This window comes from Poromitra crassiceps (genome assembly GCF_964638095.1).
Source record: "Poromitra crassiceps genome assembly, chromosome: 13".
In the NCBI taxonomy this organism is placed as follows: Eukaryota; Metazoa; Chordata; class Actinopteri; order Beryciformes; family Melamphaidae; genus Poromitra; species Poromitra crassiceps.
In genome coordinates this window covers 35,859,490-35,871,995 of record NC_139644.1, presented here as the reverse complement: position 1 = coordinate 35,871,995, position 12,506 = coordinate 35,859,490, and the positions used below count along the sequence as shown (strand labels likewise).

General features: G+C 43.4%; 1 protein-coding gene across 2 annotated transcripts in view; it reads left to right on the top strand.

The window, feature by feature from the left end:
- The first annotated feature begins 29 nt into the window (after positions 1 to 29).
- smurf1 (SMAD specific E3 ubiquitin protein ligase 1) overlaps positions 30 to 12,506 on the top strand; it is a 47,973-nt gene continuing 35,496 nt past the window's right edge. For both annotated transcript variants that reach the window (XM_083648650.1, XM_083648649.1), the window contains exon 1: positions 30 to 249. In XM_083648650.1, coding sequence (XP_083504776.1) covers positions 195 to 249 — 55 coding nt within the window. In that variant the 5' untranslated portion in view covers positions 30 to 194. The remainder of the gene's footprint in view (positions 250 to 12,506) is intronic.

Here is a 12,506-nt window from a genome sequence, read left to right as displayed (position 1 = left end):
AAATGTTCTCCTGTGTTGTTGGATTTCGAAGGAACGGAGGACTTTGCGATGAAATAATACATTTTTACCCGTGAAGAAGCCGGACACAAACCACGGATTTTGACATTGTAGTTAGTTATACTCCGACTGAGTTGTGAAATCGCGTGTTTCGGGGGGCCCTGGTGGGAAGTTTGTGTGATCGTTTTCCCGGAGTGATGTCGAATCCTGGGACTCGGAGGAACGGGTCCAGCATCAAAATCCGTCTGACAGGTAAAAAAAAAAAAAAAAAGCGCTTACGGTGCATGTTGTACCGAGGCTAAAACGCTTTAGTTACAAACCTCTGCGGCAAACTGTTGATCTTTACTAAACCAAACAAGCCGCCGCGCGTGTCTTTGAATATTCTCAGTGCTAACGTTACTGCTAGCCTAAACATCCGGTTTTTGTATCGCAAACATAGCAGCAGCAATGCTAGCGCGTTAGCTGCAGTGCTAACTAAACTAACGTTACCGAGAGGAGGACAAGCAAGAAGCAGTCCGCTATCCGGAGGCTTTTCTAACTGGGACAGCCGGCTGGACAGTGGTTTTGTGGTCACTGTGGTCACATGGAATCTAGAAAAGAATAGAAAACGCACACCTTAATAGCCATGTCTAGAAACTTTGCCAATTGCCTACACTTGCTTACTAGCTAGCGTTAGCTTATTAGTGTAGTTAACGTTGACCGCTAACGCTAGCCAGCTACACCCATTTTTTGGCTGAACAGCCGAACCCATCGGTTGACCTGACTGCGAGGAGCTTTGCTCGGTGGGTGAGAGCAACTGTTGAGCAGCGGCCTTTCTGAGCATCGATCTGTCGCTAGATGTGACATGGCTGCCCAGATTAGCCATGGCTATCGATTGATTGGCATTTAGCTATCTCAGCTGTAGCTAGACAGATGTCTGCCTCATTCAACTTGACGTTTGCCAGATAAAGCTTGACACATTTTGTTCTTTTGAATATCCTCTTCTCAACTCACTGCTGTGCGTTGTTCGCTTGTTCGGGCCAGACTCTGTTATTTGATGCTCCGAGGGCAGATAGGGGTACACACACATTCACACACAGCTGGAACAATGGTTTTTACTGTAGCTGCCATTGTAACCCCGCTGGGCACCCAGGGGCCTCTATTCAGATGGAAATGACCACCCTGCGCCGCTGGCCAGACGCCTTGTCCTCTGTTCTCCTGGTTTCCAGTCATGCAAACACGCACGCACGCGCACACACACACACGGGCAGACAGACACACACACACACACACACACACACACACACACACACACACACACACACACACACACACACACACACACACACACACACACACACACCATGGTGGCAGACTAAATATTCTAGAAGTGGTGGGTACAGAGACTTGAGCAGTCAAATGTACAACTGTATGATTGTGATGGATGTGTTTTTGAGTAGCGGCGCTCTCCTAAATGCTGATGTGTCTAAAAGTGTCTGTCGCTTACTGTCTGCTTCTCTTCCCTCTCGGCCCTTCCCTCTCTAACTTGGATGCCAAAAGTGCATTTATCATCTTTGACGGGACAGACGCATAAATCTGACACATTTCTTCCACTCATCATCACACTGTCTACTCGCTGTTGCAATAAGCTATCAGACAGAGATAGCTGAGTTTCGTGTGTGTGTTTGTGTGTTTGAGATAGGGATGAAAAGATTACCGGTTTAATGATCAACCGTGATAAAATTCCTGGCGGTTTATTGTTTCAAATTTTAATTAGCATTAAAACCATCTTACCGTGATTACTACGGATGGGCGCTACTATTCGCGTAACGTTTTGGGTACTCACACACTTTAACAACGCCGGGGGGGGGGGGGGGGGGTCACCGGTGCAAACAAAGACAGACAGACACATGCTGAGCCATAACGCGCAGGCTCGATAAAATTCATTCAAAACTTTGCAGTAGTTTACTACTTGACTCCACTGTCATTTCCCATAACTATAGCCACAACAAAATATGGAGAAATAATCACTTTTTGGCATATCACTTAATCGTCGTGATATGAAATTAAATTTTCCTACCGTTTCAACTCTAGTTTGAGAGTATATGGATGCAAGAGAGAAAGTGGGTGTGTGGAAGTCTGAGAGTGTCAGATGTTTGTCTGTGTGTGTCTGTTTGTAAGCCTTAGCCAGCCACTCATCATTTCTGTGTGGATGTAGACAGAGGTTATTGCCCCCAACTGTGCCCCGCCCCCACAGGTATGAGTGGAATTCTAATTGGGCGAGGAATGTGCAATGAGCCAATGGGAGTGCAACGCTGCCTGGCTGGCCAGCGGTCTGTTTAGTCTGTCAGAGAGGGGTTGTTTGGCCTAGATCAGACAGGCCCCTGTGTCTATGGCAGAGAGACCTAGACAAAGACCATGCAGGTTCTACATTGTTTCAGATCTCAGAGAACTGGTTGTGTTTATATGAACATGTTTTGGCTAGTGAAAGAGACATTGTTGTGTCTTCCCGTCAGTCCTCTGCCTCTTTATGGATACGTTTTACTTAGGGAGAAGACTTGCGCTTTAGGTATGATAAAAATTGTGTTATACATTCTCTGGTAAGCCAGAGAATATGATATGAATGTAAAACATTAGCGTGTAGAGACGAGCACTAGGCCTGAATCGTTTCCCTTGGCTGTTGTGATGCTTTGTTGGTTTCTAGGCATGGTTTTGAATTGCGGGTAGGTCATCACGACAACAGGAAAATGGGTGGGTCAAAGGTAGAATAAAGACATATTTTCATTTATGAATGGGAGTTGTTTGTGGGCTTAATTTGGACATCACCTCTCTGTGAATGAATCTATGGCCTACCGCTGATCCAGCAACAGGTTCATGGTGAGTTCCTCGGCGGCAGCACGCGTGGCCAGAGGTTTTGGACCAGCCCGTGCCAGCTCCTACTCCGAGTGAACACCAACACCTTGGCACAAGGCCAAACACAGGGAAGCATCAGGACAACTACAGGTGACTGATACTCTGGAGACAGGCAGGGCCAGAGCTGGAGAGAGGCCAGAGCTGGAGATAGGCCAGGTGGTGGAGGGCCAGAGCTGGAGATAGGCCAGGTGGTGGAGGGCCAGAGCTGGAGATAGGGCAGGTGGTGGAGGGAAGGAAGGAGGAAACGACAGAGGAAAGAAATGAAGAAGGGAAATAAAAGGGGAGAGAGAGAGAATGCGAGGCAGGGCTCCACAGTGAGAGCGAGGAGAGAGAATCCGACTTACTTAGGAGGAATGAGCATAACCACGCGTAATCCTCTCACTGACTGAGCCGACAGCATACATGTGCAGACACACACACGCATTGTGGCTTTGACTGACAGCTGAACATTTAGCCCAGTCATTTTCATATCATATCATATATCATATATGATATCATATATATCATATATCATATATCATATCATACATGTGCAGACACACGCAATATGTGGCTTTGACTGACAGCTGAACATTTAGCCCAGTCATTTTCATATCAAGTTTTATGAGATTTTGTCTCTCAGACCCAAATCCAAATTTGTATTGTTGGATATGATTTGTCTTCTTCTTTCAGAATGTCATGATTATCTGCACAGTAGGTTGATAACAGTGAAAATAGTCATTCTTCTACATTCTCTAATTGCGTTAACTTCTTGCATTTTGCTGGAAGACCCCTGGAACGACTTCAAGGACCCCTGGTGGTGCCCGGGCCCCATGTTGAGAACCACTGATTTAGCCAACTTTATAGAAACATAAGAGAGTATATTATGTATCACCATTCAACTTCAAAAATACGGAGATATGATTTTTTTTGGACACACACACACACACACACACACACACACACACACACACACACACACACACACACACACACACACACTAGATGATGTACAGTAGAAAAAGTTGAGGAAAAAGAATGAGAAAGTGCTACTATTGATCAAATCGAGGACATGGATGAGGCAGATATCTCTGAGATGCAGACTGAGGCCACGTTTAGACGACAACCGTCTGCATAAAACGACAAACTAGCATTGCGTTCTCACCTTTTATTTCGCATTCATACACAGCGTTTGTGATAAAGATTTGCGTGCAGACGAAGCCGCAAAAGCCTCAGAGCAGCGTCAAGTGAGCCAGAATAACATTGGAACTTCTGGTTAAAACCTTCACAATAATGGTAATTAAATAAACTAATAGTCTTATTGATGCATGTTGCAACGTTTTTTTTGTGTGTGATCCGAAATTCACAGAAGACATATAGAACACAGGCAACTAAAAGACAATTTTAACACGTAGTGACTGAGTCGACGGCCCTGATTTTTATTTACCCAGTTATAAAATACGGCTTTTATTTTGAAGGTAAAAAACGCCTAGCTTCCCCTATTCTGTCTGTTTACAGGCTTGATTTAGCTTTCTAGGATTAAAGTTTAAATGAATTTCCATGCGATAGAGTGACACAGAAGTCACGAATGGTAATAAACTGCTCCAAATTGGATTACAGAATAAAAACTCAGTAAAGCAACATAAAAAATACCTGTTTTCTTTGCAGCACAATTGGGACTTAAAGGGGGACTAACCCCCTAGATATGTATTAGAACAGTGATTTGAAAATACCTATGGAAAAAACCAAGAAATGACATATGCTCTTGTCTATACTGGACTCTTTGGCTGTGTTGAAGTCCAGATTTTTTTTCGGAAATCGACGCCATTACAGTTTGCCTATTGCCTCAAAAATAATTTATTTGAAAGGGGCCATATCTGTATAAATATCAACAACTAGCCAACGCTGGTGGCCTGTTTGGAAAGAGCTTTGCTCAAAATGGTTGAAAGTTATATCAATTTGGTAATTCAGTGGCGAACTAGAAATTTAATTATTTTTCTGCATGTAACTCTATGGCAGTGTGTTAAACTACGCTACGAGAGCAAAGTGGCATGGGCTCGTTACAGCAGCACACCGCACAATACGACAAACCCCCCGTTCTGGGGTAACACAATGCGAGATTTCTCTACGTCATTCCCTCGTCCAAGTTGCCATATAGTCCCTTTTTCATTTTAGTTTGGGGGCTTTTCGTGATTCTTCTTAAAAGTTGTGCAAAAGTTTTTTCCTCTCAGCGCAGTGCAGGCTGCCTGCGCCTCCTCCCTCCTGCCAGACCCAGGCTGGCGAAACAGCCTCCTGCATGCATGGGGCGCTTGTAACCTCACGGAGCAACAAACAAACAGACAGAAATAGCTGGTGTGCGATTTAGAGAATACAGTCTGAGATTGGGTACAGGATTGAGGGAATCCCGCATCTGTTTGCGAAGGTGCGACTGGACAGGACGCTTTTCACAGACAGGCACAGTAGTCGGAGCGAGGCGAGTGTCTCTCAGGGCTACTCAGGGCACGGCTGCAGATCTTTCCTCTTCCTCCTCCGCGCATTCAGTCTGTCCAAAATCATTACCGATATAATCTCAGTAGGAGGGATGCAGGGAAATATGATAGTAGCCGATGTGTTTAGAGAAGCTTTGTCACGTTGTCACGTCGTAGTATAGCGTTATATTTTACATGTGCGCTAAACTGCGACCATATTTGTTTGCGGAAATATCAGACTGCTCTCTCTACTCTGAGCACAGAGAGCTCTGCTCTGCTGCGCGCGCCCGCGGAGCTTGGAGCTAGTGCATGAGGTTTACAGTAGGACTCTCTCCCGCATGCCTGGGCTGGAGACAGCTGCTTCCAACTCGGACTGATAATATATACATCATCATTCGAGCTTATTCAGGTAAGATATTAATAAAGTAGTGACACATTCAGCGGGAAACTAACTATAATTAAGACATGTGCCAACTTTGACAACGTTTGGTTCAGTATTTTAAGAGCAAACTTCAATAAGAATAGGCTTGGAGTTCTGAGGAGCCGAAAGGGTACAGAGGGGGTAGGGGAGTAATTATCTTGAAATCCCATAGTCTTTGGGGGCACTGTGACGTCAGTGTGCCCCTAATCTCCCATTCATTTGAGAAAAAAAAAAAAAGCAGTGTTCGACCCGTAGAGGGCGCTTATGCCAGTTATGCTGCTGAAAAATGATACAAATGGTAAAATGGCAACAGTTTGGTGTCAAATGTGGAAATTCTGACCAGAATTCTTCACACATCACCCCCAAAGTCATATATATTGGTTAAAAGCTGAAAAAAAGTGTTTTGGAGGTTAGTTCTCCTTTAAGGGAAATGCATGGCGGTTGGGGGGCTGTGTCATCACTTGAATTGCATTTCTCCACTTTACATGGCAACAGTAAGGGGCGGCGTTATCAACAACACTCTGGGACCTGTTTTCACTTTTTTGCATTTTCAGGCACCAATAACGCCGTCACCGTGTAAAAGGAAGGCACTAAAACTAAGTGATGTGTTTATGCTTACTTATCTAGTTTGGATTTGGCTTGTGGATATTAAACTCAGGCCTACATTTTCATTTTTTTGGATGGCAGTTAGCATAATAACCTATTAGTCATTGACACATGATTGTGTCATTGTGTGTGTGTGTGTGTGACGTGTATGCTAGTCCAGTGTAAGGTGAGATATACGCTTACGTGTCTGCCTTCTACTGCTTTGTTCTGAAAAGACACAGTTACATAGGAAGTGACACTATTGTAACCTCACCTAGCCCATCCACCCTGACCTGTAGATCTGTGTGCACTCTGCAACACTACAACCCAGCCAGGCCTGCTATGTGATTAGAACTCAATGATGGTAAATTACATTGTTTTGCTAGGTCCACAATCACGATTGATAGTGTCAACAAACATATTTCATGGCACATTTGGCATCTTTTCTCCTTGACTATCACCTATTGTCATATGACCATTGTCATATTATGTATGTGTCCAACCCCCCCCCCCCCAAAAAAAATATATATATATTAGGGCTGTGCCGATTCACTTATCTCCCGATTCGATACTATCACGATACTTTGGTGCCGATTCGATATATATTGCGATTCACGATTATTGCGATTCTACGATTATTGCGATTCGATATTACGATTTATTGCGATTTTTGTTTATTTTTTTCTTTTATTTTTTCAGTTTGTTTGCTTTTTTACACTAGATTAGAACATGGGAAAAGTTGAATCATACACTAGAGACTGTATATTATATATCATGAGTAGGGCTGGGCGATATAGTTAAAAACAGGGGCGGACTGGGATCATAATTCAGGCCGGGCATTAGATACCAAGCAGGCCAGGCCGATATGGGCCAACGCGCGTGAAATTTGGGCCGTTTGAAGCCAGATTTGGGTCCAATTTTACAATGAGATGCACCCACTTTAACCCTGAAGTGTAATTATTACTTCAGACTAACTAATAAAGTAATAAAACCACTAGTAAACCAGTAGGCGGCGCCTGGCCTGCTGTTCAGTGAGTGGCCTGACTGCAAGCACCCAAAAAAAAAAAAAAAAATTTTTTTTTTTTTTTTTTTTTTTTTTTTTTAATTTGCGATTATCGATTCTGGAATAAAAGATCGATCCAAAAAATCGTGACATTAAAAATCGCGATACTTAGGTGAATCGATTTTTTCCCCCACCCCTAATATATATATATATAATTTTTTTGCAATGAGCTGCTGATTGCACTTGGAAATTGCACGAAAAGTGCAAGAACAGAGCAAAGTGCAAACCATGTGTGGATTTGTGGGGCATGGTGGTTGATTGGGCTAAAAACATGTTGCGACTGCAAATTCCTAGAATGGCTGCTGCTAGCCTGGCATAGAAGTAGCATCTATTTTTCATCATCTCTCTACCATTTCTCCCTGTTGTCTCAAGAAGATTCCTCTCCCCCCGACGGCTCTCTCCAACACTCAGGATTTAGAAAAAGAGCAACACGAAAGCCCATAGGAGGAGTAGTGGGGCTGTTGATGTTGAGCCCATAAAGGAGGAGTAGTGGGGCTGTTGAGGTTGAGCCGATAAAGGAGGAGTAGTGGGGCTGTTGATGTTGAGCCCATAAAGGAGGAGTAGTGGGGCTGTTGAGGTTGAGCCGATAAAGGAAGAGTAGTGGGGCTGTTGAGGTTGAGCCCATAAAGGAGGAGTAGTGGGGCTGTTGAGGTTGAGCCCATAAAGGAGGAGTAGTGGGGCTGTTGAGGTTGAGCCCATAAAGGAGGAGTAGTGGGGCTGTTGAGGTTGAGCCCGTAAAGGAAGAGTAGTGGGGCTGTTGAGGTTGAGCCCATAAAGGAAGAGTAGTGGGGCTGTTGAGGTTGAGCCCATAAAGGAGGAGTAGTGGGGCTGTTGAGGTTGAGCCCATAAAGGAGTAGTGGGGCTGTTGAGGTTGAGCCCATAAAGGAGTAGTGGGGCTGTTGAGGTTGAGCCCATAAAGGAGTAGTGGGGCTGTTGAGGTTGAGCCCATAAAGGAGTAGTGGGGCTGTTGAGGTTGAGCCCATAAAGGAAGAGTAGTGGGGCTGTTGAGGTTGAGTGAAGGGGTGACTGCTGGCTGCTATGTGCTGCTTTGCCAGCCGTGACCTTGGCACAAGTTGGCAGAGTGAGGAGTTGCCTCTCAGCGCTGAGAAAGGACCTGTCACACACTCAGCATCGCGACGGGCCTGGCCAGGCAGGAGAGCAAGGAATGGAGGGAGTGCAGAGAGAGAGAGATGGGGTGGAAATCAGGGGTGCCCCTTGCCTCTGGGTGGATAGCACAACGGTGACAGGCGAGCCTCCCTCTACTGGTAGTCTGGAAGAGGATGCAGGGGCAAAGCGGACACTTGTCTCTCTCTTCCTCTCCGTCTCTCTGTAGAAAAGGTGAGGTTGCAGCAGGGTGGAATGTGTGAGTCAGGAGGAGGAGGAATGGAAGGGGAGGATGAGGAAGAGGGAAGGATATCCTGGAGCCATTCTCCACGGGTTAATCACAGGAAATGGACCAGGCTAGGCCAGACACATCTACACCACCACAGTCACCACATCCTAAACCACTGGCTGACTGACTGAGTGGCTGGCTGGCTGGCTGGCTGACTGTCTGACTTCCTGCCTGGCTGTGGCTGGCTGCCTGGACCAAACCTGAAGCCAGGTTTTAATAGGACCTTAGGCCATGATAACGTTTTTAGGTGGTGTAGCAAATTGAATTGAAATCAATTAGACCATTTGGAGAATCTCATGACAGTCTTTTGATCCTTCTCAAACTTTTTTCACGTCAAGAACCCCCCTAAACTGACACAAACTAGATCACGGATGACCCTAAAAACCATGATCCAGGGGGCAAAAATTGCCCCCGAGATTTCTAACATTTTTTCATTCAATGAATTTCATTTCCATCTCTAACACACTCAACACCTGTAAGATGAGGAAGAAAACACACTCACACAAACAGTGCGCTGTTGTCGACACTACGCTTTAGCAACTTCATGCAGTAAATATATTTGTGAAGTGCCCCCAAAATTGTGTAAATGCCCCCATTTGTTAGACCCTGGGGGCAGAATTTGCCGCCAAAATGTTTTTTAATTTCCTACACTGATTTTATCCAGCCTAGCCTACCTATATACAGCATACATTTCAAAGCTGCTGTCTATCCCCGATACAGATTAGAGTTCGCCTATAACCAGCCTCAGTTATCAAGCAATTTATATGCAAATGTGTCCAGAAAACATATTTAGGATTTTGCAATCAAAATAGAGCTACAGTAAATCATACAGGTGAGTCAACGAGAAACTTCTGGCATGCATGTTTGATTTATTAGATTATTAGTTGAAGATGTGGCCTGGTGTTCACACCGAGATATTTATTTTTCTCCCTGTCGCTCGATTCAACCCTTTGGAATCGCTCTGTCGCTGTGTTTAAATCGCTCCGCAAACCGGGAGCGCACTGCGCCCTCGGGCCAAGGTGTTCATACTCAGAGCTCGGAGAGGGAGAGACTATTTGTGCACAATTGGCAGCACCTGTGTCGGCCCGCTGATAGATGTGAGCGGGGTGCAGCGAGCTTGAGAAACGAGAGAGATCTTCACTGAAACAAGCAGCACACAGCTCTAACGTTAGACAGGATGAAAACGCAAACAACACAACTGTGTTTTCCCCCGATGCAAGAATGAATAAATACTCCGGGGTTACGGCAGCCAATCAGCGTTAAGCAGCAAGCGACTGTTGGCAGCGAAATTTCGCTCGAGTTGGGATATTTCATCTCGGGCGAAGAGCGAATGTTTGCCCTATCGCTCGGTCTCTGTCGCTCAGACACCAAGCGATTTTTCTCCCGGGCGAATATACGCTCAATCGCTCGTTTGCATTGACTTTGTATGTAAACTCGATGCCAGCAAAAAACTTTAATAGGTCGGTGTGAACGCACCTTTAGATTATTAGTTGAAGATGTGGCCTGGTGTTTTGACATCTTTTATTGGTTTAGTTATTACATTATTAGTTGAAGATGTGGCTTGGTGTTTTGACATCTTTTATTGGTTTAGTTATTACATTATTAGTTGAAGATGTGGCCTGGTGTTTTGACATCTTTTATTGGTTTAGTTATTACATTATTAGTTGAAGATGTGCCCTGGTGTTTTGACATCTTTTATTGGTTTAGTTATTACATTATTAGTTGAAGATGTGCCCTGGTGTTTTGACATCTTTTATTGGTTTAGTTATTACATTATTAGTTGAAGATGTGGCCTGGTGTTTTGACATCTTTTATTGGTTTAGTTATTACATTATTAGTTGAAGATGTGGCCTGGTGTTTTGACATCTTTTATTGGTTTAGTTATTACATTATTAGTTGAAGATGTGGCCTGGTGTTTTGACATCTTTTATTGGTTTAGTTATTACATTATTAGTTGAACATGTGCCCTGGTGTTTTGACATCTTTTATTGGTTTAGTTATTACATTATTAGTTGAACATGTGCCCTGGTGTTTTGACATCTTTTATTGGTTTAGTTATTACATTATTAGTTGAACATGTGCCCTGGTGTTTTGACATCTTTTATTGGTTTAGTTATTACATTATTAGTTGAAGATGTGGCCTGGTGTTTTGACATCTTTTATTGGTTTAGTTATTACATTATTAGTTGAAGATGTGGCCTGGTGTTTTGACATCTTTTATTGGTTTAGTTATTACATTATTAGTTGAAGATGTGGCCTGGTGTTTTGACATCTTTTATTGGTTTAGTTATTACATTATTAGTTGAACATGTGCCCTGGTGTTTTGACATCTTTTATTGGTTTAGTTATTACATTATTAGTTGAAGATGTGGCCTGGTGTTTTGACATCTTTTATTGGTTTAGTTATTACATTATTAGTTGAAGATGTGCCCTGGTGTTTTGACATCTTTTATTGGTTTAGTTATTACATTATTAGTTGAAGATGTGCCCTGGTGTTTTGACATCTTTTATTGGTTTAGTTATTACATTATTAGTTGAAGATGTGGCCTGGTGTTTTGACATCTTTTATTGGTTTAGTTATTACATTATTAGTTGAACATGTGCCCTGGTGTTTTGACATCTTTTATTGGTTTAGTTATTACATTATTAGTTGAACATGTGCCCTGGTGTTTTGACATCTTTTATTGGTTTAGTTATTACATTATTAGTTGAAGATGTGGCCTGGTGTTTTGACATCTTTTATTGGTTTAGTTATTACATTATTAGTTGAAGATGTGGCCTGGTGTTTTGACATCTTTTATTGGTTTAGTTATTACATTATTAGTTGAAGATGTGGCCTGGTGTTTTGACATCTTTTATTGGTTTAGTTATTACATTATTAGTTGAAGATGTGCCCTGGTGTTTTGACATATTTTATTGGTTTAGTTATTAGATTATTAGTTGAACATGTGCCCTGGTGTTTTGACATATTTTATTGGTTTAGTTGCACAGAAAGGTTGCACTTCTCTTGTTTTGTCGTTTACAGCCATGCCTTTGCTTGGTGAATGCACTGCTCCAGCACAGCGTGTACTTGCTCAGTGCCCAATACTGCCCTGTAAAAAGCCTTCAGTTGTGCCACTTCTGAAACTGTCCATTTGTGTGCTTCTGGAATGAGTGCATTGTGGCTTCATGGCGTTCTTTGTATCACAGTAGTGGTGACGAGTGAGCTGAACTGATTTGACATCGTCCTGCTCTTCTACCAGACTGTCTGGCCACCACTCAAAACACTTAACAAGAACAAACACACACGCACACACACACACACACACACACACACACACACACACACACACACACACACACACACACACACACACACACACAGACTGTAAACTGTCTGTCTGAGCGATGAATCTGACACTAGCCTATATTTTACTCTTTGCTTCTTTGTCTGTGTCACGTCTAAGTATTCCTGGTCAGCTCCAGCCTCGGGCATTCATATATTATCCTAACCAGCATTCTACCCACTCAGTCAGTTTTTATGTACAGCAGCATACGTTTGTGGCAGCCTACACACGCATAGTGAGGAATTCCTTACATGCACACACACACACACACACACACACACACACACACACACACACACTCTGACGTCAAATGTAAATCATAATCTATGGGGCCGTTGTCTTTTGTAAGATGATTTTCATAATTGTTTTTTGTTGATAATGT